At 30.8% G+C, this 26,718-nt stretch overlaps 2 protein-coding genes and 1 pseudogene across 7 annotated transcripts; 2 read left to right on the plus strand and 1 right to left on the minus strand.

Annotated features, from left to right (window-relative positions):
- The first annotated feature begins 4,124 nt into the window (after nucleotides 1-4,124).
- On the plus strand, nucleotides 4,125-19,262 carry LOC111300026 (protein DA1-related 1-like). 5 transcript variants are annotated; one of them, XM_089747972.1, is made up of 12 exons: nucleotides 4,125-4,263; nucleotides 6,453-6,595; nucleotides 6,825-6,921; nucleotides 7,605-7,881; nucleotides 16,621-16,741; nucleotides 16,893-16,976; nucleotides 17,553-17,672; nucleotides 17,800-18,012; nucleotides 18,109-18,171; nucleotides 18,275-18,393; nucleotides 18,490-18,548; nucleotides 18,637-19,262. In XM_089747972.1, the coding sequence occupies exons 2-12, from the start codon at nucleotides 6,494-6,496 to the stop codon at nucleotides 18,969-18,971; spliced, it is 1,590 nt and encodes a 529-aa protein (XP_089604098.1). In that variant the 5' UTR covers nucleotides 4,125-4,263; nucleotides 6,453-6,493; the 3' UTR covers nucleotides 18,972-19,262. The 5 variants fall into 5 exon arrangements, with proteins under 5 accessions (XP_089604098.1, XP_089604101.1, XP_022751352.2 ...); XM_089747975.1 differs by having other exon boundaries at nucleotides 7,608-7,881; XM_022895617.2 differs by lacking the exon at nucleotides 4,125-4,263 and adding an exon at nucleotides 5,637-6,030.
- A 1,240-nt stretch (nucleotides 19,263-20,502) lies between these two features.
- On the plus strand, nucleotides 20,503-22,595 carry LOC111300025 (serine/threonine receptor-like kinase NFP). The gene has a single exon (XM_022895616.2). The coding sequence runs from the start codon at nucleotides 20,628-20,630 to the stop codon at nucleotides 22,524-22,526; it is 1,899 nt and encodes a 632-aa protein (XP_022751351.2). The 5' UTR covers nucleotides 20,503-20,627; the 3' UTR covers nucleotides 22,527-22,595.
- Nucleotides 22,596-23,031: 436 nt separating this feature from the next.
- On the minus strand, nucleotides 23,032-26,209 carry LOC111300768 (lysM domain receptor-like kinase 4 pseudogene; annotated as a pseudogene). The gene has a single exon (XR_016329543.1). The product of XR_016329543.1 is annotated as a lysM domain receptor-like kinase 4 pseudogene (transcript).
- Between the last annotated feature and the right edge of the window lie 509 nt (nucleotides 26,210-26,718).

Genomic DNA, 26,718 nt, shown 5'->3' on the forward strand with positions numbered 1-26,718 from the left:
AATAGAAATTTGGAATTGAATTTGGTCAAATAATCAATCATAACCTAGATCAAGGGTTTTTCATTTAATCTAAACAAGCCAGCAAGAATCTAGCCATGAATCATGCTCGGATAAAATCAATCCAGACTTGAACACTGAGATTGATTTGGTCTGTTCTTAAAAAATTATTTTCAGGATGCCTATAAATTGAATAATTCTCAAAAGATGAACAAGGTGAATTTTGGGAGACCCAGTGAAAATTGGGAAAATTTTTGGTTATTGCAATTCTGAAAAAATTTTTAGGCAGTGGGAGATTTTTTAGGATTTTGGTTTTAAGAATCTTAAGTTTTATTTGAAGTTTTTGGGTTAGATTTGGGTTTTTGAAGTTTGAATTAGGGTTTTGGAGAGTTTTTGAAGAAATCTAGGTAAATCTGGGAAAATTTGAGATTTTTCTAAAAAAATTTGGGTTTGGATGAATTTTTCAATGAATATTTAAATTTTTCGGATAAATTTTTCAGCGAGGTTGAATTTTTTGATAAGATTATGGTAGCTTTTTCAAAAATCAATGGGTTTTTCAGTTTTTGATTGAATTTTTTGACAATTTTTTCAGAAACCAATAGATTTTTCAATTTTCAATGGTTGTTCTTAGGGTTTATAGAGAAAAATCAGAGAGAATTGAAGCTAGAGAGAGAGAGAGAGAGAGCAAAGGGTTTCTAAGAAAAAACACTGGGACTTGACTTATGTACCAATCCAAAACGACAGCATTTTGGTACACCCAGATCTGTGCATTGACCCGCACTCTAACTTGACCCGATCGTAGGTTTTTTTTTTTATCATTTTCATTTTATTTTCCAATTTCATTTCATTTTATTTATTTTATTATTTTAAGTTTTTATTTTATTTTCAATTTTTTATTATTTAATTTTACTATTTTTTATTAAAAAATATTTTCTTTTTAGAAAATAGAAGAAGCAAATAATAAGATAAAAAAATAATAAATAAAAAAAATTTTTTCAAATAAAAGTCGTTACAAAATAAATTCATGAATTTTATTAAATTATTAAAGAATTTTTATGGATTTAATTTTTAAAACAAATCTACCAAACTATTAAAAATTTTCAAAAATAATTTTTTTCAAAAAAAAAATAATGAGAGAAAAATAAAAAAATAATTTTCATCATCCAAACTATTGGATAATTGATTCCCAAATTAAGTCTTACCAAATTATTGGGAGACTTAATGAAATTCAAAAAAAAAATTTTACAAAAATTTTTTTAATAAAAATTTTATCAAATTATTGGGAGATCTGCTTCAAAATAAATTTTACCAAACTATTAGGAGACTTTACTAATTTTTTGAAATAAAATAAATAAATCCAACTACGAAGCTTCTTCATAATGAAACAATAGTTTTCATGAATATTCATGAGATAATAAAATTATCTTAAATTGTTGCCAAATTATTGGGACAATTTTAAGACTAATTTTTAGTATTTAATATTTCGACAAAAACATAAACATTTTTTAAGGCTTGGATAATTTGGAATCAAACTAATACCATTCTATGGATAGATGTTGTGAGGATACTATAACTTTTTTCACGTGTAACTATACTTTCAAAATTAAACTCTGATTTTATAGATTAAAATTTATTATTTAAAGGTATTTAAGTTAATTTTGAGATTCTTCTTTAAATATAACAGATTTAATCAGGTAATCAATCATACCTAAATAAAAAAATTAGTAACAATTTTTTTTAATCTATATCAACAATAAATTTATGAATCTATATATTATGATAATATTATATTTTAAAATATCAAAATAAAGTTTGGATTGATTAGCATCCTTGAGAGGTGGGAACTTAAAATTTTGAGTCAATGCAGGCTAAACAATAAAAAAAGTTCTTATTTTAGCTTTTGGATGAGGGGCCTATATGGGTTGGATAAATTGTACAATTTTGATAATAGCTCCACTTTTAATTGTCAATTTCTCATATATATATATATATATATATATATATTGGAATTTCCAAAGTTTTGATGTGGAATTGTGAAGATCAGGTGTGCTTGATTTGGGATATTCATTTCACTCAAAATTTTTAAGTCTAAAATATAAAGTTACTTGTTTGGATTTAAAAAAAAAATTTTTTTAATTAAAAAATTTAAAACAAAAATTTAAGGTATTCAAATCTCTCTAAAAACTCACCTAAAATATGTGAGTTTTGGAAAATTCGTTCAATACCTCCCCGTTGGCCCCATGTCTCCCACCATTAAACACAGTATTAATATTTTTTTATTCTATTTTAAAATTTTTTTTCATATTATTTATGATATTTATATATTTTTATAAATATCGTGATACCCATATTATATTATATATATGTTTTATCTCTAATATATTTATTTTTTTATAATTATTTTTTTATTTCATAAAATTTCAATGGGCTAAATTAAAAAAATATATTTATCCAAATAAAATAAATACAAATACTAGCATTCTTAATTAATGCATATTAAAATGATTTCATTTTAAATTTCTTCAAAATTTCTCGTGCAAATGCATTTGGTAGATAAATTGCTCAATAATTCTCCCAATTAAAATTATACGTGTCATTTCACAAAAATTATACATTTGACATTAGTGTCAAGCCGACAGGTATATTAATTTCAATGTATGAAAAAGAAAAGAAAAAAAATGAAAGCGGACTATTAATTACATGTTTGAGTTTAATTTACTTTTTGAAAATTTTTATTAAACCAAGATTAATTTCCTATATAACTTTTAATTTGTACATGTTTCTCCAGAAATATTTTCATGCCAATTTCATCATTTTGTTTCAAATTTCGACAAGGCATTTGGGTGACAGACGTGTCCATTTCAACCCAGGCCATAAGTCCACAACCCAACCTCAGAGCCCAACAGTTTAGGCCTAAGCAGTCAATTTTGGCCCATTTTATCTTTTTATCTTCTTTCTTTCTTTTTTATTTTATTTTATCTTGCCAATTTTTTTCTTTTGGGTTTAATGTTTATTTTATTCTGGCCAAAAAATGCTTATTTTATTTATCAAAACTATGATTAGATGAGTGAATTATTATTTCATAAAAATGATAGTAAATATTTGAACTTTAAGACTCTTATGTCAGCATATCTTTTTTATTTAAAAAAAAAAAAAGACAAAAAGTTACATTTTAATTTAAATTAGAAAAATCATGCTCTTATCTTTAAAAGAATCTAATAAATTATAAATTTACATATAAAAATTTCAAATTGATTATTTAATCATATATCCAAGAGATAATGTACACAAAAAGTTTGAGTAAAAATTAACAAAGAAAAATTATAAATAAATAACAAAATTTACTTTTCAGATTCATAAATTATTTGGTCAAAAATTCTCTTTTTACAAAGAAAATAAGACCATTTCAAAAGAAAATGCATAGCATAAAACTATATCTAAAAGAAATGCATAATTTCAAATGTTTATTTAAGAAAATTTTACAACCCTTCCCTAACGTGGCTTCGTTATGATTTAGTAAAAAAATTAAAAAAATCCATAATTTAAGAAGTATTTCATTTACAATATTTATTATTATAATCTTACATTAACTTTGATAATTTATGTATTCATATTATATAAAAAATTAAAATTTATTTATTCGTACTGTATTTACATGAAAATTACATGTCATAATTTATATTGACATAAAAATACAAAAAATAATTTTTTTATTTTATTAAACTTATATATAATTATTACTATTATTACATGTCATATTACTTTTTGTTGTATCATGTATGTCACCATGATGTTCTAAATTACTAGATTTATCTTATATTTTATAATTATGCAATTAACTAATCATAATAAATAATTATGTAAGATTCCATCGGCAGGCTCTATATAATTTTTTTAATGAATATTATGTAGTATTAAATTATAATTGATTAATATGAAAAAAATCAATAATTAAAAGCTATACTCATTCTAGGAAATTACAGCTTTTTTACCCAAAACAAAAGGTTCCGGAATCTCCCTTCTAAACACATCAACTTTAGCCACGCAACCGAGCAACAACTTGAAGCAGCCTGCAACGTTGGAGGAACCTGCTGGATTTGGTTTAGATTTCTTATTATCTCCTCCTGGCCACCATGTCTGCATATGCTCCTGATAATCGAACCAGCAGTACTTCATCTGCTTCTCCTTTAACCACTTCTTCATTCTCCTCGCAACATTTCGTGCTAATTTCTCTTTCTTCTTTGTCATCAAGGGATAGCTTCTCAGGTACCTTTGCCTCATCAGATACCTCTCAGTAATGCATCCGCTGCTTAGTTTGATAGGGTTTCGTACGTCTTTGCAGTTTGATGAACCGCTTAAAGTCGTCATGATCTTCTTCCTTTGAACAAAAGCAAGATTCTTTTCCAGAATTTCGATATTATTCTTGCATTAGTACTCTAACGTTAATATGAGCCTGAAAACAAGGTTTTGCAATTATATATGGAGAGTAGGAGTCCTTTTCCTGCAGGGAAATTAAATGTTTCCTAGTCAATTTCAAACTCCTATGAAAAATATATGGTCTAAATACAAAAGACCCTGAATTAAAATGAGAAGATTATGAGAGGAATTCTTCATAGTTTGTAATCTATCCAACCATTGAAAAATTAAAAAAAAAAAGTTTAAGAAAAAAATACCCAAGTCATCAAGTCAATTATATCCTATTGTTCAGTTAAGACCAGGCACCTAAAATGACACTTTCTTTAAAGAATGAAATGAGATATTTGAACAAAAAAAATAATTTTGTATACTATTTGTCAATATAAGTTTTGCATGGAATGACTGATCTGGATAAGCCCCCCCCCCCCCCCCCCCCCCTTTATTGTTTCTTAAGCACAATCTGAATAAACTCTTAGAATGATGAAGTTCAGCTCTCTAGATTCATGACAAGTGCAAAAGAGAGCTGTGGCTTTGGGATACATGAATTAATCAGCAGATTAAATAACAGAAGCATGCACATACATAATCATTAATTACAGACATACTATATGCTTTTTAATCTTCCATTTAGTCTTTTTATAAGCTTTCTTTAGAAGGAAAAAGCAATGGGATATAGAAAGTGAAGGGTTGTCTTTCTCGCACTAGTTAGAATGCTCAACTACTTTTTTTTTTTAACATTGGTATGGGATTGTAATACATCATAGAGATGTAGTTTTTCATCTCTTCCTTCAAACTTTCGTGTTCTCTAGATAGAGTTAGGTTTAATGTTACAAAAAAACAGATTTTTGGGTCTGGGTGACAGTAGATTTTCTTTTGCCACTTGGCATAATGTCATTCATGGGGCAATGACCGAAAGTGGGGTAACCATGGAGGGGCTGCCAAAGTAAAGAATAAATACAATCAATAAACCAGGGCAAGTGCAGAGCAATGGCAAGTCCGTCAACTCACAAGCCACAACCGCAAAGAAAGATCAAAAAATGAAATGAAGTCTTCTTTTTTTTTTTTCTTCTCTCTCTCTCTCCTTCTTCTTGTCATTTTTTCAACAAAAAAAGCTGAAGTGTGTTTGGCGTTTAGTGGAGTGTGGTGGAAAATGGGCAGAACATGAAGGACCCACACGTTAAATCAAGAAAATGTAACAAATTCAACAAAGCCATATGGGTTTTGATTCCTGTAATCTTAAAAAAAAAACCAATTTTTTTGGTGGTTTTCAAGAAAGGTAAACATCATCCTCCAAATTTCCAATTTTTTATCTACTTTTTTATCTTTAGAAGACATGGTTTTTGCTTAGGGTTGAAGTTCCCATTTTTAGTCATCTCTATGCTTTCTCTTTTCTCGGCTTCATCTGTCACCAATAATTGGTTATCTAACTTTTTTTTCCTTTTTACAATAGAAGAAGATCTAAGTTTTTCTTGCTAGGTTGATGGCAATTAAGGGAACTTGGAATATCCTTTTGTCTCCTGTATTTTGGTGACTATGCATTCATGTGAATTTAGTGCTGTTTCTGATCTGGGATTCATCAGATTCTGTTGTTTCTGCATATTCTTCACTCTTTTTTTGGTTAGTCTTTGATGCTTTTAACTTTTATTTATTCACTTTAGTCGGCAACTTTTTCATGTGATCTTGATTTTCAGGAATTATATAGCTGGATTTGTTTCCCCATGCAATATTGGTTGTGGTTGTTTTGAGTGTTTTCATATTGGTATGAATATGAGATGTGGTAATTTAAGGCCACTGAGAGCCACAAATGTATGAATTCTGGGGCATTGAATTCTGATACATGGGGGAGAGTTTATTTGATTTGATTGGATTGGATTTGGGAAATTCAGGGTGAAATTCATAAAATTTCTTCAATACTTTAATTTTGTTTTCTCTTTGGATTGAGGCTTTTGGTCAAAGCTGGTATTGCTATATGAGTGGTTTGTCTTCCTTTTTTGTTTTAAATTTGTTTCTGCTTTCCTATATGGATGACTTGGTTGCAGGCAAAAGGCTGCCGGTTAGTTAATAAATAGCATTTCACGTAATGGATTGGCTGACCAACATTCTTGAAGGTTCAATTGATGAAGTGCGATATCATGGGAGATATGGAGACGATAGAACTTGGGATGAGCCTCGCCATTCAGTGGTAATGCTCTGCTCTTTATAGATTTTGGCTGGTTGCTTGTGCTCAGATTATCACTTATTCTGCTAATATTTTACTAAATGTGGTCGGATGGTATGATAAAATTTAATTGTTGCAACTTGTCCGTGCATGTAATGTCATGCTTCAAAAACCTCTGTCTGCATGATCCTGGTTCATTCATTCCTATGAGGTTTTTCTAGTGTTAACTCTGTGAGTCTGTTGGAAAACTCAGATGCCGGAAGACTCAGATGGTTTTGACAAAGAAGAAATTGATTGTGCTATCGCACTTTCCCTTTCAGAAGTAGACCAAAAACACAAGAACTATATAGGTACGGTTGCATCTCTGAAGCACTGATCATGCAAATTAATGGTATGCTTAACTAGTTAAAAGGTGACACAAATTGGTTTTGATAAATGAAAATTTATTGTGCTATAGCAGTCCTCCTCAACCCTCTACTCATTAATTATTATTTTCAGTATCCAAATTTCTTTGAATGTTCGGAAACTAATCCAGCATGTAGTTATTTCTGTTTGAAACCATACATTTAAAGATTTTGAACTGGGAACTAGGAAGATTAGTGTCATTTACTTCTTGAATGCCATTGGGGTCATTCAGGAAAGTTTATGACCAGTTTAATTTGGTTTTAAACCGTCCTAAAATAATTTACGGTGCAAATATGAACTGATTGGAAACAAAGTTTTTTAGTAGTTTTCTTTTACTGTAAGAAAATTGGCAAGCTGACCAATTGTAGAATTGGCTACATTTCATCCTTCTGAACTGGTTTTGAATGTGCGAGATGACCCTGTATCCACATCCATAATGAATTAATAAAACTCTTCATCTTCACTAGGGGCTGGCCAGACAGAAAAAATGAAAAAAAAAAGGGTAATTGTTTCTCTGACCAGTTTTTCTGTCAGGATTGGGGGGGTGGTTTTTAACTTGGTTCCTGGGTTTCAATGTGTTAGAATTTTATTTTTGTCTCAACTCTCATGTTTTCCATTCACTTGGTAGAAGATGAGTTTAAACCGGAGGATGAATCAGATGAGAATGAGCTAGATGCTAGAGGTCGTGTAGAGGACAAGGATGACAAATATTCTGAAGCTCATTTCGAGGAGGAAGAGGACAGATATGGTAAAGCTCGTGTAGATGAAGAGGATGATCACTATGCCAAAATTCAATGGGATGAGGATGAAGATGAAGACCGTGCTAAAGTTCAATTGGAAGAAGATGAACAACTTGCTAAGGCTATTCAAGAAAGCTTGTATGTGGAGTCTCAAGCTAGTTACAGGTAATTTTGGCATACTGAGCCTTTTGCATTATTTGTTTTTTTGAAATTGACTAGTGTAGAAGAAGGAAGCTAATCTATATTACATACACTATTGACAAAGCCATAAAACCTGCTTAGGGCTTGCATGCAGACCTATTAACACAGGCAAACCCATCTACTATTGTGTCTGTTAGCACTTAGTAGTTGATACTCACATTTCAGTTGTTGGAGAACTTCCTTTAACTACAAATTGTAGTTTTCTTTTGGAATAAAATGGGTAAATTATAGTCTGACTTTTAGTTGGAATAAAATGGGTAAAATGTGAATGAAATTGTATCTCTACAGAAAATTGATAGTATAGTAATTCTTATGCAAAATTATGAAATTGTAGACATGCTTCCAAATATATAACGGTAACATATTGTCTCTTGAAATTACAACTATAATAACAATAAATTAAGCCTTATATCCCATAACTTTGGGGTCAGTTGTTTGAAAGGCCAAAAAAAAGAGTCATGTTGGGATGTAGTTTTGAATTTTCTTGCGCCACTCATTTCTATCAAAAACAACTTTTTCAACTACTTCATTAACTATTATATAATCTTTTATCACTTGTATCCATATCTTTTGTGGTTTACCTCTAGAAACTTTTGTCTTTCCCATCTAGAAGCTCATTTCTCTTAACTGATGCACAAATAGGCCTATGTTTCACATGTCCAAACCATCTCAAACAAACCTCACTTATTTTTTACTCAATTCGGACTACCTCTAATTTTTTGCGAATCTCTTTACTTTTGATTTTGTCTTTTTTTTAGTCTTACCATACATCTATTTAAGTATCTTCATCTCCGTCACGCATATTTTCTTCTCATGTTGTTTCTTAACGATCAATACTCAATCCCAAATAACAATGCAAACCTTACAGTTGTTTAATACAATTTTGCCTTTAACTTGAAAGGCATGTTGCGCTCATATAACACATTTGACGCACTTTGTCACCTCATTAATTCTGCTTGAATCTTTTTTGTCGTAACAGTTTTGAGGGCTATTAGATGAATTTGAAAACAAAAAGGAGTCGTCATCAATCTTTTTTGGTTATGTGTGATTGATCATCTATTAGAACTTATTTTTTTAATAAAAATTTTAAAATTAATTAGAACTTTATGAAAAAAATAATTTTTGAGTCTGCAAAATAATTTAGGTTTGGAAGTTGATTACATATGGAGAATGATTAATATTCTCACAGCACCTATTAAAAATGGTACAAATTAATTATTGTGTTATCTTTCAATTTTGATAAAAAAAGGTTTTAATTTTGGTATTTAAAATTTAATCTCCTCAATTTTTTTTAAAAACATATTTTTATTTTTTTTAGCATGCTAGAAAAATAAATAAGAACCTTACATATTGAAAAATCTTTTAAAATATTCTAATATTTTGGTAATATTAAGAGGAACCACCACACCTAAGGAATTTTTAAGAATTATTACTCAGAATTTTCAAAAATCTTATTATCGACGGTTCATAGTTATCTTCAATATTTATATTTATGAAGCAGATTATAAAATACAATATCTATAACTTAAAATTAAATAATGTTTTCTAAAAATTCATTTCTTATGCAATTTATTTAAAAAAAGAGAAATTTTTATTGAAAATTATTCTAAATGCTCCAATATATTGATAATATTTTAGATAAATTTTTTTATTTAAAGATTCATAAAAAATCACTATTTGAATTTCTTTTGGATCTCATTCTCAAAGATTTTTTGTTTACTTTTGTAATAATTATTAATATTTAAAAGTTATGTAATAATATAATTATCTATAAATAAATTTATTTAAAAAAATGCATATTTTTATATTAGTAAAAAAATTATTCAAATTAAGAAAAATAATAATAAAATGAAAATTTTCGTATTGAAAAGAAACCTTTAAATATTTTAGTATTTTGATAATTTTTAGAAGACTTTTCTTATCTAAAAAATTCTTCGAAATCACTATTCCGATTTTTTGAAATTTCATCATTAGAAATCCCTATTGTTATTTATAATTTATATATGCGAAATATAATACACATGAATTAATTTATGATGTTATTGTATTATATAAAAGTTATTCTTTGGTGATATTTTTTGAAAAATTCTCACATAGGAATTTCTTAAGAATTTTTATTCGGACTTCTTTAGCATTACATTTTTGGATATTTCGTTTGCTTTTTTCTTTCTTGTTTAATTTTATTCTAATTCTACTTTTTAGTTTTGATTATTATTTTTAATGAATTAAATATTTTGAAAGATAAAATTAATTAATCACAATATTAATTTCATTATTAAAAGAGTAATTATATATTATTTTATCATTATCTAATATAATTTTAGGAAATTAAATGAATGAAAATCTTTGTATTGAATATTTTTCTAAAACTTTATTACTTTGGTATTTTTTTTTTAAATCATCACTTAGAGATTTTAAAGAATTATTACTTAGAATTCCTTAATATTTCATCATTAGATAAAAAATTTTCTTTTCCTTATTATTTTGATTTTTATTGTTAATAATCCTTCTTTTATATTTTCCTTTTATTATTGTTTAAAAATGGATTATTGTAAAAATATCCAAAACATTAATTTTATCATTCATATGTTTATTTATTTAATATTTTTAATCTTCAATCCTAAAAAATAAACAAATCATATAACATCATCTTTTTAAACAAAGTTCTATTTTTCTTGTATCTATGGCGTTCTTTCTTTAATCTTTTTCATTCTTAAATCTTAAAAGAATAAGATAAACCATATGGTTTCTTTTCTTTAATAATTTTTCATTCTTCAATCCTAAAAGAACAAGACAACTCCTGTAATCCCAACTTTTTAAACAAAGTTATATTATTCTTCTATTTATAGGTTTCTTTCTTTAATATTTTTTTTTCATTCTTCCATCCTTAAAATTAAGACAAACTATGTAGCCCACATCCAAAGTTTTAGATAAAGTTTTATTCTATTTATGGCTTCCTTTCTCTCATAAATTTTTTTTATTTTTCAATCTTAAAAACGAAGACAAACTGTGTAGCCCCACCCTTTCAGACAAAGCTTTAGTTTTTTGTCTAAAAAGGTGAGGCTACATGGTTTGTCTTGATTTTTTACGATTGAAAAATAAAAAAAATTATTAAATAAAGGAAGCTATGGATAGAATATAACTTTGTCTAAAACTTTGGATGAGGGTACATGGTTTGTCTTGGTTTTTAAGGATTGAAGAATAAAAAAAAAATTAAAGAAAGAAAGCCATATACAGAAGAAAAATAAAACTTTGTTTAAAAGGTTGGGGGTTACATGGTTTGTCTTATTCTTTTAAGATTGAAGAATAAAAATTTTTTAAAGAAAGTAAGCCATACGATTTGTCTTGTGCTTTTAGGATTGAAGAATGAAAAATTATTAAAGAAAGGAAGCCATACAGTTTGTCTTATTCTTTTAGGATTGAAGAATGAAAGATATTAAAGAAAGAAAGTCATAGATAGAAGAAAAATAAAACTTTGTTTAAAAAGATGGGGGCTACATGATTTGTTTATTTTTTAGGATTGAATATTAAAAAAATAAAATAATAAAAATGATATTTTGGATATTTTTATAATAATTCATATTTAAATAATAATAAAAAATATAAAAGAATGATTATTAACAATAAAAATCAAAATAATAATGATAAAAAAAATTTTATCTGATAATGAGATATTAAGAAATTTTGAGTAGTAGTTCTTTAAAATCTTTATATGAGGATATTTAAAAAAAAATACTATCAAAGTAATTGAATATTTAAAAAATTATTCAATACAAAATATTTTCATTAATTTATTTTCTAAAAGTATATTAGATAATGATAAAGTAATATATAATTACTTTTTAGTAATGAAACATGAATTAAAAATTAATTAATGAAAGTTTAAACCTTTAACTTTATTTTCTATTCACTAGCAATGTAATACAAAAAGGTGTTTTTTTGTTATTGAAAACATATATAGGATAGTAATATCATGAAAATACCACAAACCATGATGTGGGGACCATGATGGTAAGATTGCATGGTATATTCATCATTTGCCCCATTTTGTTTAGTTTAAAATCGGATAAGTTCAGAAAGTTTCTTCTAGGTGGAATTTTATAATTAATAAATTTTTATAAAGCCTGACATTGATTCCTAATAAGGTATTTTCGTGTATTTAATCTTAATCATGTCTATGCATATTATTTTTTATGTTGTTTAAGTTTAATTGCAAGTTTAATTTTATACATTTTTAATTTCTTTATTAGTTGAATTCACATGCTTATTTTAATTTAATCTTTCATACTTTAATGTATGTTTGGCACATTTTATTTTTTATACACTTCAGATCATACGAAATAATAATAATAATAATAATAATAATAATAATAATAATAATAACAACGATGATGATGAGGAGGAAAATCTCCGAGAATGAGATTTTAAGAAAGTTCAAGTAGTAATTCTTTAAAATTTTTAGGTGAAAATATTTTTCTAAAAAATATTATCAAAGTAATTGAGTATTTAAAAAAATATTCCATACAAAAGATTTTCATTCATTTAGTTTCCTAAAATTATATTAGATAATGATAAAATAATATATAATTACATTTTTAGTAATGAAATCAATATTGTGATTAATTAAATTTATCTTTCAAAAAATTTAATTCATTAAAAATGATAATCAAAACTAAAAATTAAAATTAGAATAAAATTAAATGAGAAAGAAAATAAGTAAACGAAATCTTCGAGAATGGGATTTTAAGAAAATTCGAGTAGAGATTTTTAAGAAATCCTTAGGTGAGAGAATTTTTCTGAAAAATATCGTCAAATAATTGGAATGTTTAGAATAATCCTTTATACGTAAAATTTTTATTTATTTTTCACCTCTAAAAATGAATTTTTATATAATGCACTAACATTACGAATTAATTCATGTGTATCATATTTCACATATATTAATTATAAACAATAATGGAGATTTTTTATGATGGGACTCTGGAAAGTTTGAGTAGTAATTTTCAATAATTCCCTAAGTGAAAAAAGTTTTTTAAAAATTATCAAACTATTGGAATATTTAAAATTTTTTTTCAATACGAAAATTTTCATTTTATTATTATTATTTTTAATTTGAGTAATTTTTTACTAATATAAAAATATTTATTTTTTAAAAATAAATTTATTTATAGATAATTATATTATTATATAACGTTTAAATATTAATAATTATTATAAAAGCAAATGAAAATCTCCAAAGATAAGATTTAAAAGAAATTTGAGTAGTGATTTTTTAAGAATCTTTAGGCAAAAAAATTTATCTAAAATATCGCCAATGTATTAGAGCATTTTGAATAATTTTCAATAAAATTTTTTCTTTTTTTTTCTATAAGTGGCATAAGAAATGAATTTTTAGAAAATATTATTTAATTTTAAGTTATAAATATCATATTTTACAATTTATTTACTTAATATAAATATTGAAGATAAATATGAATCACCGATGATAAGATTTTTAAGAATTTCAAGTAGTGATTCTTAAAGATTCATGTGAGATGGTTTCTCTTAATATTGTCAAAGTCTAAGCATATTTTTAGGGATTTTTCAATATGTAATATTCTTATTTATTTTTTAAGCAAACTAAAAAAATTAAAAATGTTTTTAAATAAAATTAAAAAATTAAATTTTAAATACCAAAATTAAGATTTTTTTTGTCAAAATTGAAAGATAATACATAATTAATTAGTACTGTCTTTAATAGGCCCTATGTGGGTGTTAATAATTTCCCACAGGTAATTGATTTTCGAACCTACACTATTTCGCAGATTCAAAAATTATTTTTTTGATAAAAATTTTAATTAATTATAAAATTAATTAAAATTTTTACTAAAAATGTAAGTTTTAATAAGTGGTCAATCACATTTTATTAGGGGTGAGTAGATATCGGTTCAAACTAATTTAACCAAACGAAATTGATGAAATATGGTCATTTTGATTCGGCCTATTCGATTTTCGGTTATAGTTGGTCTTTGGATCGATTAAATTGGTTAAATCGATCGGTTATTGATTTTCAAAATTGATAACTGAATTAACTGAATTAAACGAGCCTATAATAACTAAGGGTAAATATGCCTATTCCCTTAAAAAAACCCTAAACTTAACTTATTTTTTGATCAAAAACACTTTAAGTAATCTCATTCAATTTTTTGTAATGGATTATTTAAGATGTTTTTGGCTAGAAATGTCTTCAATAATCTCAGTCAATTTTTTGCAAGAGATTATTCAATACGTTTTTTGGGCAAAAATCCCTTAAATAATCTCCTCATAAAAATTTAAGAGGATTATTCAAGCTGTTTTTGCTAGAAATATCTTTAATAACCCCAGTCAATTTTTTGCAAGGGATTATTCAATATGTTTTTTTGGGCAAAAATGCCTTAAATAATTTCTTCATAAAAATTAAAGGAGATTATTCAAGTGATTTTTGGCCACAAATGCCTTCACTAACCTCATTTAATTTTTATAAGAAATTATTATTCAAGGTATTTTTTTTCTCAAAATTCCCTTCAATAATTGCAAAAAAGAGAGAGGGGACTATTAAAGTCATTTTTGCCAAAAATGTCTTTAACAATCCCCTCAAAAAAATTGAAGGGAATTAGTCAAAGGGTTTTTTATCAGAAACGTCTTGAGTAATCTTTTTTTTTTTTTATAAGGGATTATTTAAGATTTTTTTTGTCAGAAATACCTTCAATAACCCATTCAATTTTATCTTGAATAATCCTCTCATCAAAAATTAAAAATTGAAGGGGATTATTCAAGGTATTTTTTTACAAAAAATGTTTCAATAATCCTTTCAAAAAAATTGAAGGGGATTAGTCAAGACGTTTTTGGTCAAAAATGACTTCAATAAACTCATTCAATTTTTTGTAAGGGGTTATTCAATGGGTTTGCTGAGCAGAAATGCCTTGAATAATCTACTCATAAAAATTGAAGGGATTATTTAATGCCTTTTTGGAGCAAAAACGTCTTAAATAATCTTCTCATAAAAATTGAAAGGAATTAATCAAGCGATTTTTTGTCACAAATGCCTTCACTAACCCCATTCAATTTTTATAAGGAATTATTCAAGGCATTTTTTTTTTCAAAATTACCTTCAATAATTGCAAAAAAAAGAGAGGGGACTATTAAAGGCATTTTTGCCAAAAATGTCTTTAATAATCCCTTCAAAAAAAATTTAAGGGAATTAGTCAAGGGGTTTTTTGTCAGAAACGCCTTGAGTAATCCCATACTTTTTTTTATAAATGATTATTCAAGGCGTTTTTTGTCAGAAACCCCTTCAATAACCCATTCAAATTTTTTTCATATAAAAAATTAAAAATTGAAAGGGATTATTTAAGGTGTTTTTTTGTTAAAAACGCTTCAATAATCTTCTCAAAAAAATTGAAAGGGATTAGTCAAGATGTTTTTAAGGGATTAATCAAAAAAATTTAAGGGAATTAGTCAAGGCATTTTTTGTCAGAAACCTCTTGAGTAATCCCATACTTTTTTTTATAAGTGATTATTCAAGGCGTTTTTTTGCAAAAACCCCTTCAATAACCCATTCAAATTTTTTTCATATAAAAAATTAAAAATTGAAAGGGATTATTTAAAGCGTTTTTTGTTAAAAACGCTTCAATAATCTTTTCAAAAAAATTGAAGGAAATTAGTCAAGATGTTTTTGATCAGAGATCCCTTCAATAAATCCATTCAATTTTTTGTAAAGGGTTATTCAAAGGTTTTGTTGAGCAAAAATGCCTTGAATCTCATAAAAATTGAAAAGGATTATTCAAAGCGTTTTTAGCCAAAACCACCTTAAATAATCCCTTCGTAAACTTGACAAGAATTTGTTAAGACGTTTTTTGTCACAAACACCTTGAATAACTCAATTAAATTTTTTGTAATCGTAAACTTGAGAAGAATTTGTTAAGACGTTTTTTGTCACAAACACCTTGAATAACTCAATTAAATTTTTTGTAAGGATTATTGAAGACGTTTTCTAATAAAAAATGCCTTGAATAATCTTTTTTAATTAAAAATTGGATTATTTAAGCTACTATCATATATACTAATGAGATTATAGTAATTATTTAAGATTTAATATATATAGATTTTTCTCATCTAAATGAGTGAATTTAAACATGGGATGCCCTAAAAATGAAAGAAAACCTCGGGTATCGCATTTTCTTGGGAATCACACTTTTTAAAACTTATTTTTTAATTTATTTTGATTAAACAAGTTTAGATGAATATTTATTTGTCTTTTTTTTTGTAAAATATTATTGAAATTATTAAATTCTTTAATAATTTAATTTTAATGATATGTGAATTTGAGTTTTATTGGATTGAATTTGTAGCTAAATAATTATTTCAAGTAGGGAAAAAATTGATGAAAAATTCGGTTATTTAATTGAATTGACCAAATTGAACTGATTTTTTATCGGTTTGGTTAAATTGGTTATTTAAAATTTTGTTAGTTAGTTGGGTTACTTGTAGAATAAAAGTCGGTTAAATCGGTTATTAATTTTTTCAAACCAAACCGATCGACTATTCACCCTTACACTTAACTAAAAAATATTGATGGCGACTCTTTTTTGTTTTCAAATTTGTCTAGCAGCTCGCAAATTAATTGAGTTTATTCACATGTATCACATGAAAGCTGACCTAGTTTGCAAAATCATGCTCTTGCAGAATCTGTGCTGCTTGCAATGCTGAGATTGCTCATGGACGATATCTGAGTTGCGAGGGTGCTTTTTGGCATCCGAAATGTTTTCGTTGTCATGCTTGCAGCCAGCCAATTAATGATGATAAGGTCTAAATCTCATGTATTTATTGATATTTTAATTTGAAACTATTATACATTGTGCTTCAGTCATTCTCCTACTCTTTTATCATATTGAGTTAACGGGCATTGAGTGAATATTGTATATGGCCTAATTTTAAAATTTCTTTCCTGGTGATAGGTTTCAGTGTCTGGGAATCGCCCATTTCATAAATCCTGCTATAAGGAGCAGCATCATCCAAAGTGTTATGTTTGCAAGAAATTCGTAAGTGCTAAATCCATCTCAGGGTCTTACAACCTTATTTATTTTGCATAAGCAGGTTTTCTTATCTGATCTCTTTATCTAATATAAATATGTAACCGTGCATCTAATTCAAATGGATAACTAAATGATTCACATGTAGTTGTAGAGGGAAGTCTTGATTAGGTTTTTCTCATCAAATATTGTGATTAATAAATCAAAGAGGTTGACTAACAGAAACACCGGGCTTCTCTAACCTATATGGAGACTAATACCTGCATATGCTAATTATTCCGAAGTGGCATTTCTAAATAAGTCTATTAGCCCATCAAAGTCTACTGACTCTGGGAAAACTCCTGATCAAGTGTTCTCAGTATAGCTGCTTGTCTGCTATAAGCGCCAGTTGCTCAATGTCTAAGCCACTGTTGATGTGTTATTCTTGGATTTTTAAGATATATGATATCTCTGAGGCCCTATAGTTTTCATGTTTAAGGCCATGTCTTTATTAGTTTAAACATTAATATGTTGAACATCCAGTTAATTCTTTGCCCATCGGATTATTTAGATGCTGACCTTGTTTCTTTTTTTCCTATTTTACAGATACCGACAAATCCAGATGGTCTTACTGAATGTAGGAGGCATCACTACTGGAAGCAAACTTACTGCCCCTTGCATGTGCGTGATGGCACTCCTCGCTGCTGTAGTTGTGAAAGAATGGAGGTGAGTTGCAAGAATGCTTCCCTTTTCTATTAGAAATGGAACAAAGAGAAGGGAACAGCATGTTTTTGTAGTTATACGAAAAACGTGTGTACATCTTTAAAGTCTTAAAGCCTTTCGATGCTTGCAGCCAAAAGATGCAAAATATTTATCACTTGATGATGGACGGAAGCTGTGCCTAGAGTGTCTAGATTCTGCAATTACGGATACTGATCAATGCCAACCTCTTTACCTTGAAATCCAAGAATTTTTTGAAGGATTAAATATGAAAGTGGAACAAGAGGTTCCTCTACTTTTGGTAGAGAGGCAAGCTCTAAACGAGGCCATGGAGGGAGAAAAGAATGTAAGGCTAACTATTGAAAGTTTATCTGTCAGAGGAAATACCCTTTGCCTTGTTTCTTTATCATATCATTTACCATAATGTCTTAACTTTGGGCAGGGGCATCATCACTTACCAGAAACTAGGGGACTCTGCTTGTCAGAAGAACAGACTGTTAACACCGTATGAATTTCCCTTCAGATTCTTACTTGTTAATTCCAGTAGTTCAGTTTTATCAAGCTACCTTCGTATTTAATTGGATTCCGCATTTGGACCAAATTACCAGGTTTCAAGGAGACCCACGATTGGGGCAGGCAATCGGTTCATAGACATCAGAACTAAGCCTTATAGGCTAATTCGTCGATGTGAAGTTACAGCTATTCTCATTTTATATGGCCTTCCTAGGTATTATCTTTTGTTTCCTTTCAGTTCAATCTTTCTATCCAGACTTACTTTACCTTTGATATATATGACTGAAAAAAAATCTTTTTATAAATACAGGCTGCTGACAGGATCTATCCTAGCTCATGAGATGATGCATGCTTGGCTTAGGCTTAAAGGTGTTTATCTGTTCCTCGAGTCCATGATGAATGATTGCATTGTTTTATCGTAAGGCAGGGAGCATTAACACTGTGGTAAAATTGACAGGTTATCCTAATCTGCGTCCAGAAGTTGAGGAAGGTATATGTCAGGTTTTGGCTCATATGTGGTTGGACTCTGAGATCTACGCTGCATCAGGAAGCCATGCTGCTTCAGCCTTTTCATCATCTTCCTCAGCAGCATCATCCTCTTCCGCATCATCAAGGAAAGGCAAGCGCTCTGATTTTGAGAAGAAACTTGGTGGTTTTTTTAAGCATCAGATTGAGTCGGAACCATCCTTAGTTTATGGAGAGGGATTCAGGCAAGGTAATCGAGCAGTGAACACGTACGATCTCAGAAGTACCCTTGATCATATTCGGAAGACCCGAAGCTTTCCTGTCTGATGTAGAAAACTAAACAATGACTGGTCTGTCCCTTTGCATGGTTCGAGAATCAGGATCTTATCATATTAAACCCTCTAAAATCAAAAGCCATCCAGATTAATACATGATAAAGCTGAATAACCAAATGAAAATGTTCATCTGCAGCTATTGTAATTTTCTCCTCACATAGACATAGTATATTCCTAGTTACTACACTGTACTTGAGTTCTTATAAGCGATAACAAATAGGATACACAGATACATATAGTATATTTTACACCATTTATCTATTTCTCCTTTTCCTGGCTAGCATCTCTGGGATTTTCCTGCCATTTCTTAGCTGCTTTGCAAACGAGAAGAAATGTTGGACCTTTCCTTTTTTTTGGTACATTTCTAAGAGAATAAAATATGCTCTGACTTGATTTTTTTTCAAAGGTTCTAATGTTGATATTAACAAGCTTGTCAAGCTTTTTAAATATCAAAGTAATATTTTTTCCAATATTTTTAACATATGGTATCATGGAACTTCAAAGGAAAAAAAAAAAACAATTAATTTCCAAGTTCTCACTTTGGAGCCAGCAAGTACTACATACCCTGGCGAAGGACGGAGGCTGCCTTAGACCCACAATTTAAAGGAACCCTTATTGATTCAGGTTCCCTTTGAGGGTGCGTTTTGGCTGGATCCCTAGGACTGATGGCCCTACTAGGCACTGGCACACCATGGAAATGTTGAGCTGGTTATAAACGTGTAAAGTAGGAAGGGAATGAGATTGCCTTTGAGCACCATCGGGTTGCTTATTGAATTGTATGGCATTTCACGATTTCAGTGATGATAGTGAAAGCAACCTTTTGTCATCTTTCCCTGGCCAAAATGTCTGGATGTGAGAAACAAGGGTTAAGGTCACAAAGGGAAATCGTGAAGGAAAAGCAAAAGAAGAAAATTATGTTGAAAAGGATGGAAAATGAAAATTAAAAGAACTTAAATCATGTACTCAAGTGTGATGGGGGAGTTGAAAGGATATTAAAAAAAACCTGCAAAACAGTTTCTTTTCACTTTTTTTCTAATAATAAAACTAGGTCATTTGGACAGTTTAACTCTTTACTTTGTCTGTTCTGGTTTGTCTCCATTGAAGGTTAAATCCCATTTACTGGACGTTTCCGACAAGCTGAACTGTAAGCTTTTTTCCTGGTCCACTTCAGTCCCACATGTAGGATTTTTATGCTAGCAGATTGCAGATTCATGTTTTATGGAAACTTTATATCAGTCTCTTGATTAATATTAAATGTATGCTGAAGGAGGAGTTGTCATTTTAGACAGCTCATATAGATTGGCTTACTTTTCATATGGGATTGCAACTGCTTGCCGTCCTGACTTGGGTTGTTGCATTGAACTCATCTGATGCTAATCAAAAGATTCCCACCAGAAATTGAAGTATAATCCAGAAAATGGTGGAATTAATAGAAGTTTTGTCGCCTTTGATTTTCTTCTGCTGTGGGGAGGAGAAGATAATTAAGTAATCATTTAAGATCAAAACTAGAGACAAGGGTCACTTGGATTATTATTGGAAAAAACTTATTTTATTCAGAGGGAAAGCTACTAGTTCATAAAATAACAATGGTTTTTAGCTTTTCCATCAACTTTAAGTGATATAAGAAGGTTTTTTCATCTTAGCACTTATGAAATATACTGCTTCAGGGCCTAATACACTGATAACCCTGGCTCATTGTTTGTTGTCAATGGCAATTTCTCTTCTTTCTCACCAATGCTTGCAGGTTCTAATTTTTATATTTCAGTACTTTTTTGCCTCCTTTATCAGTGCTCAATCAGACTTTTCCTGCTTTAAGAACTCATCCACCTCATGTTCAACATATGCTGCGTACTTTGCGCAGGAACAAGACTTCTTGGATCTGCAAAACATTTCTGATCTGTTTGGAACCAGCCCTCAAGAGATAGCAAAAGCTAGTAACTTGGATTCTGAGGACAAGCAGTTGTTCCCAGGCCAACTATTGTTGATACCTATAACCTGTGGTTGCACCAGGAAGCATTATTTTGCCAATATTACTTATGACATCAAGCTTGGTGACACCTACTACATAGTTTCAACCGCAACTTTTGAGAATCTCACCAATTATATTGCAGTGGAAGACATGAACCCCGCTCTGGATCCAAAAAATTTGCATAGTGGTGACAAAGTGGTATTTCCTTTGTTCTGCAAGTGTCCTTCAAAAGCCCAGTTGGAGAATGGAACTGAATATTTGATTAGCTATGCATGGCAACCAAATGACAATGTTTGGAGTGTAAGTGCCATGTTCAATGCATCACCAGTAGATATCATTCAAGAAAATAAGTTAAATAATTACCAGAACATTAGCTTGGCAGCAATTCCTCCACTGATGATCCCCGTATCAGAATTGCCGGTTCTGTCTCAAACTCACCTCTCTCCCTTGACAGGAAGCAAGTCCAAACATCAGCGGATCCTGCTTGTTGTTATGAGCACAGTAGGCTCCTTGTTTGTTTTCCTTTTAGTGGCTTTGTTATTACACGAGAGAAAGAAGATTTTCAAGCGCAATGGTTACTCTTTGGAGACGGTTGGTTTGATTCCAGTGAAGGACTTTACAAAAGGTGAAAGTTTCCAGTCAAACATCATACAGGATAAGCTACTTCCTGGGCTTTCTGGCTACTTAGGCAAGCCAATCATGTATGAGGCTGAGGTGATTATGGAGGCAACCATGAACCTCGATGAACAGTGCAGGATTGGAGGAACAGTGTATAGGGCCACTATTGATGGGAAACTGTTAGCCATAAAGAAAACAAAGAATGATGTTACCGAGGAACTAAAGATTTTGCAGAAAGTAAATCATGCAAATCTGGTGAAGTTAATGGGTGTCTCAGCTGATTCAGATGGCAATTGCTTCTTGGTTTACGAATATGCTGAAAACGAATCACTGGATAAGTGGTTGCATCCAAAATGTTCATCTTCTTCAAGCCATGTAGCCTTTCTGACATGGAGCCAGAGGTTACAAGTAGCACTGGATGTGGCCAATGGTTTGCAATACATGCATGAACACACTCAACCAAACATCGTCCACAGGGATATCAGAACAAGTAATATACTTCTTGACTCCACGTTTAGGGCCAAGATTGCTAATTTCTCAGTGGCTAGAACCACTACAAATGCTATAACGCCAAAAGTGGATGTTTTTGCTTTTGGGATTGTACTGTTAGAGTTGCTTTCAGGAAAGAAAGCCATGGCGACTAGAGAAAATGGTGAGATTTTCATGCTGTGGAAGAATCTAAGGGAAGTCCTAGAAAGTGAAGAAAAGAAGGAGAAGAGGCTAAGGAAATGGATGGATCCGAACTTGGACAGATTCTATCCCATTAATGATGCTCTAAGCTTGGCAGTATTGGCCATGGCCTGCACACAAGAGAATCCTCTGGTTAGGCCAAGCATGGCAGAAATCGTCTTTAGCCTTTCTGTTCTTATTCATTCATCTTTTGAGACATTGGAAGGCTCTTGGTCTTCAGGGGTGGAAACCGAACTTGCTCAAATCGTCAGTCCAGTCATAGCACGTTAAGTTTCGCAGAAAATCCATAGGTTCACTTCATGTAATAACTAATGTACAAATTTATTTTTTTTTGCCAAACCAGGGTTGATCTAATGTACAGTTTTTGCTTGGTTTTCAGTTTTGAAGATGTTTGGACTATGTTTCATTTATGCGAATGGAAAAGGCAATAGTCCAATAGTTAAACCTCAAAACAGGTCCATATAATCTATGTTCAATTCACAGAACAACAGACAATTTGTCTGTTGATGCATTTGTCATGTGGTTCATTGGAGTTGTAGGCAAAATCCAAATATTGTGATCTTGAGAAATTCTCACTTTAATTGGCCTTTTAGATATTTCATATGGCGACCGCCATGAATTATATCTGCAATCAAATGCTTCTTTGTACTTTCGAATTGGTTAATAATTAATAGCTTCTTTCTAGCACAACTGCTTAAACTTGAAGGTATTAAAACATGACAGTATCTATTATTAAAAGTAAAATGTATGGAACAACTCATCATAGTCAACAAAACAACAAAATGTAACATATATTTCATATTTTAGATTAAGAAGGCAAAATGTTCAAATATATCTGGAAAATGGATAGAGAAAGAACTGCAGATACAGCTCGTTGCAGATGTGAATGAACTTATCATCTTACAACCAGCTCTAAATAGAGGGAAAGAGGGATAGGGAGATAAGGCTATAAACCTTGCAAAAAAAAAAAAAAACTTAATAAATAAAAGCTAAAAACTCACTAAAACTAAATAAGGTTCCATTTCAGTCATGGTGTCATCAATAGTTCCCAGAGGATGTTTGAGACGATAGCATGTTGCTTGATGAATCCCATGCCAATGAAGTAGTCAGAATTCTTGACAGAGATTGCACAATTTCGTCCATAGCTGGGCGAGCTGTTGGATCTTTTTTTAAGCAACTATTTATCAGTTTGACTACAACAATGGCAAGTTCTGAAGGATAGTTCTCTAGGATACAGAAGTCAGTCAAGTGCTTCAAACCCTCCTGTCCATCTCTCTCATCAAGCACATGCCTTAGGATGTCTGATAAGTCCTTATATTCCTCACCATAGAATGCAGCAACCTCTTTCCCGGTTATTACTTCCAGCAAGAGAACCCCAAATGCATAAACATCAAGCTTGGTGGAGATTAAACCATTTTCCAAATACTCAGGAGCCATGTAGCCCCTTGTCCCAACAATGTGCTTAGTCAAGGCAAATTGGCCCTCCAGCCCTTCCGTTGACCTTGCTGGAGCAAAGTTTGCAATCTTAGGCCTGAAATCACCATCAAGAAGAACATTACTGCTTTTTAAGTCCTTGTGGACATGAGGAGGATTGGTAAAGCTATGGAGGTAGTTAAGTCCTGTGGCTGCATCTAATGCAATCTGAATTCTCTGTTTCCAGCTCAAGTACTTTCCACTGTTGTTGTTGTGAAAGATCCAGTCGCTCAATGCTCCATTGGCAGCATACTCGCAAACCAGATACCAATTCCCATCATGGAAACAAACTCCTGAAAGGCGAATAAGATTTGAATGGTTGACCTTGTTCAACAGTTCTATCTCCTTTGACACATCTCCATGTACTTTCTTAATGGCAGCAAAATCATCCTTAATTACACCAAGGTAAACTGATCCTTTAATCTGACAGCTGGGGCCGAAGTTATCTGTCGCAAGCCGCAATTCTTCAAATTTGTAAACTTTGAGATTGAGAGATTGAGCTATATTTGACATACTATCCAAGTCCTGAGATTCATCCCCCAACTTTTTCTTCGATGGTTTTCCACGGGTCTCACAACTTTCTGATGTGATGATCAAATCAGGTTTCTTCTTGCTTTTACGGAAGAACACACAGAAAATAACTGTGCCAACAACCAATATGAGAGCACCTCCCCCAAGAACACCAACAATTACATAAATCCATGTTTTGTTGGAGCTTCCACTGGGGGGAGAATTTATGGGTGGAGGTGGAGGTGGAGGTGGAGAAGGCACAGTGATTTTAGACGGTGGGTGCTGGAGGGGAACCAAAAGTGAAGTGAAGAAAAAAATGGTGGGATCAGGAAGCTGATTGGCTTCAAGAGTACTCTCAGTATCCGCCCCAAACATCTCACAAATACCTGAAACAGTATCACCTTGAGCAATTGGGTAGCTCAACAGATAATTAATTCCTTCGTCAGTTTGATTCTTTGTGGGACAAGCACATCTAAGAGGAACCGTAATTCTTAATCCAATGGTCAAATTTTCGGAGCGAATGCCAGGCTGCTGATTCTGTATAGCTTGACAGGTTGAGAGGGCTTGAAAGGTGTTATTTGCAACAGATAAATAGCCGTCTCCACTCTGAATAGAATAAGTTGTGTTTTCCTGATAGTGATCACCAGAACATAAGCAGTTGACAGGAACTATAACCAACTGATTTGTTTCGAATGTTGCAGTCTCAGAAACCTCATTTATCTCAGCAATTTGAAATGGATCCGAAGACAAGAGATTGGAAATTGATGTAACAGTATTAAATAAGGGTTGGGATCTGAAAGCCAGATATGCTTGGCAACTCCTGTTTAAGCCATTACAAGTGTATCCAAGAACCGAATCTGAAGTATCTGGATCTGTACAATCTGTTGCTTTTAATCCAACATAAGGCTGCTGAGCTTGTATCAGGGATCTACAACAAAATAAGGAGAGGGTAAAAAGAGAAATGACAGAGAAAGAACCCATTGCCGGCGTAGGTTGTGCCAAAATGGTTCTGGCAAAATATATGGAACCGAAAATTAGTCTTAAGAAGCCTGTATGTCGAATTTTTAATGGGTATTAACCAGGGCGGCAGAGGGATGGTTGGTTGGTCGGCTGAAACATACAGGTAAACTAATAGCACGTATTTTGCTTTAGGTTTTACACCATTTCCAAGCTTGGAAGCAGTCTTTAGATAGATCAACATCTAATGAAAATAAAATATGCAATCATAAAGTTGACCTTCATTTTGATGTGTAAGTTTAAGTTGAAATTAGATATTATATGCTGGTGACGAATAAAACAGGTCAGCATAATCCACAGAGAGTTGACCAAATCCCCTTCTGTTGGAAACAAACTGAAGAAGAGAACTTTGCAGCGGTGGTTGCTCGTTCGTCAATGAGACTGTCAAAGCCGCCATGAAGGTCAACTTTCCAGACCATGAGGCAGCGGATCCCAATTTGCCCAATCCTTTTTTTCGGAGTTCAAGTCAGGTCCATAAGTCCATTGAAAGGCAAATGGAGAGCAACGAGGCTAACGACGTCAGGGCTCCAAATAAGACAAGATTCAAAATCATCAGAAAGAACTGAGCTTTCGACTCAGCCATTGACCCGAGTTTCTCCTGGCTCTGCGGTGCCATAAATATGCCTAAATCAAGGAAAACTCAAGCAAGAAAACATTTGAATTTGTTGATAGTGCCCAAAATGAAGTTTTTGAAAATATTATAGTACATCTTTTTTTTCTTTTTGGTAATTCATGAGTAAAACTCGATGCTCTGCTTCAAGAATCCCATCTTTTTCTCACCAGGAAACTTCTTTTTTTCTTTTCTTCTAGCAACCCCACTTCTATCTCCATCTCTGCTAAACCTAAAGTTCCCAATTCTTTCTCTAATGAAGCTTTGGAAAAAAGTTGCTGGCTGTTGCTTTTGGTATCATGGTACATGGGTCGGAATATCCCAAACCCAAATTGTCTACCCTATGGAGTTCTTAGAATGTGCCACGTGGCAAATACGTAGCCCTTAGATATTTGATCTCTGGTTCTTGATATGGTTCCTCGTACAGTTGAATTCTCATGTTATTCGGATGTTCCCCGTACATGTTTCCTTAAAAAAAAAAATCATAATTCAACATTAAAAAAAATCATTTTGATGCTTCGTAGGAAGGTACAAACTATGGGTGGGGTTGCCCACTGTACAAAAAAACAAAGCAAAAGGACAGATTCGTAAAAGTTGGGCCATAAAAGCACAGTTGTTGCTTACGGCATATTTTCGGCTCTTTTCAACTAACACAGGCTCCAAGTCCAATTATTATCAAGCAAAACTACAATGGACTTTTTTGGGTTAAAAGGACTACATGTTATCAACAAGTCACCGATCTGGTCCAAATAGTAAAACCTTTAACATCTCATCAAAATAATAATAATAATAATAAAACCTTTTAACATATAAAATTTTCATTTTGATGATAATTATATAATTTGATACCTT

Source organism: Durio zibethinus, chromosome 18 (assembly GCF_047325235.1).
Source record: "Durio zibethinus cultivar Kanyao isolate XHJ-2024 chromosome 18, ASM4732523v1, whole genome shotgun sequence".
NCBI lineage: Eukaryota > Viridiplantae > Streptophyta > Magnoliopsida > Malvales > Malvaceae > Durio > Durio zibethinus.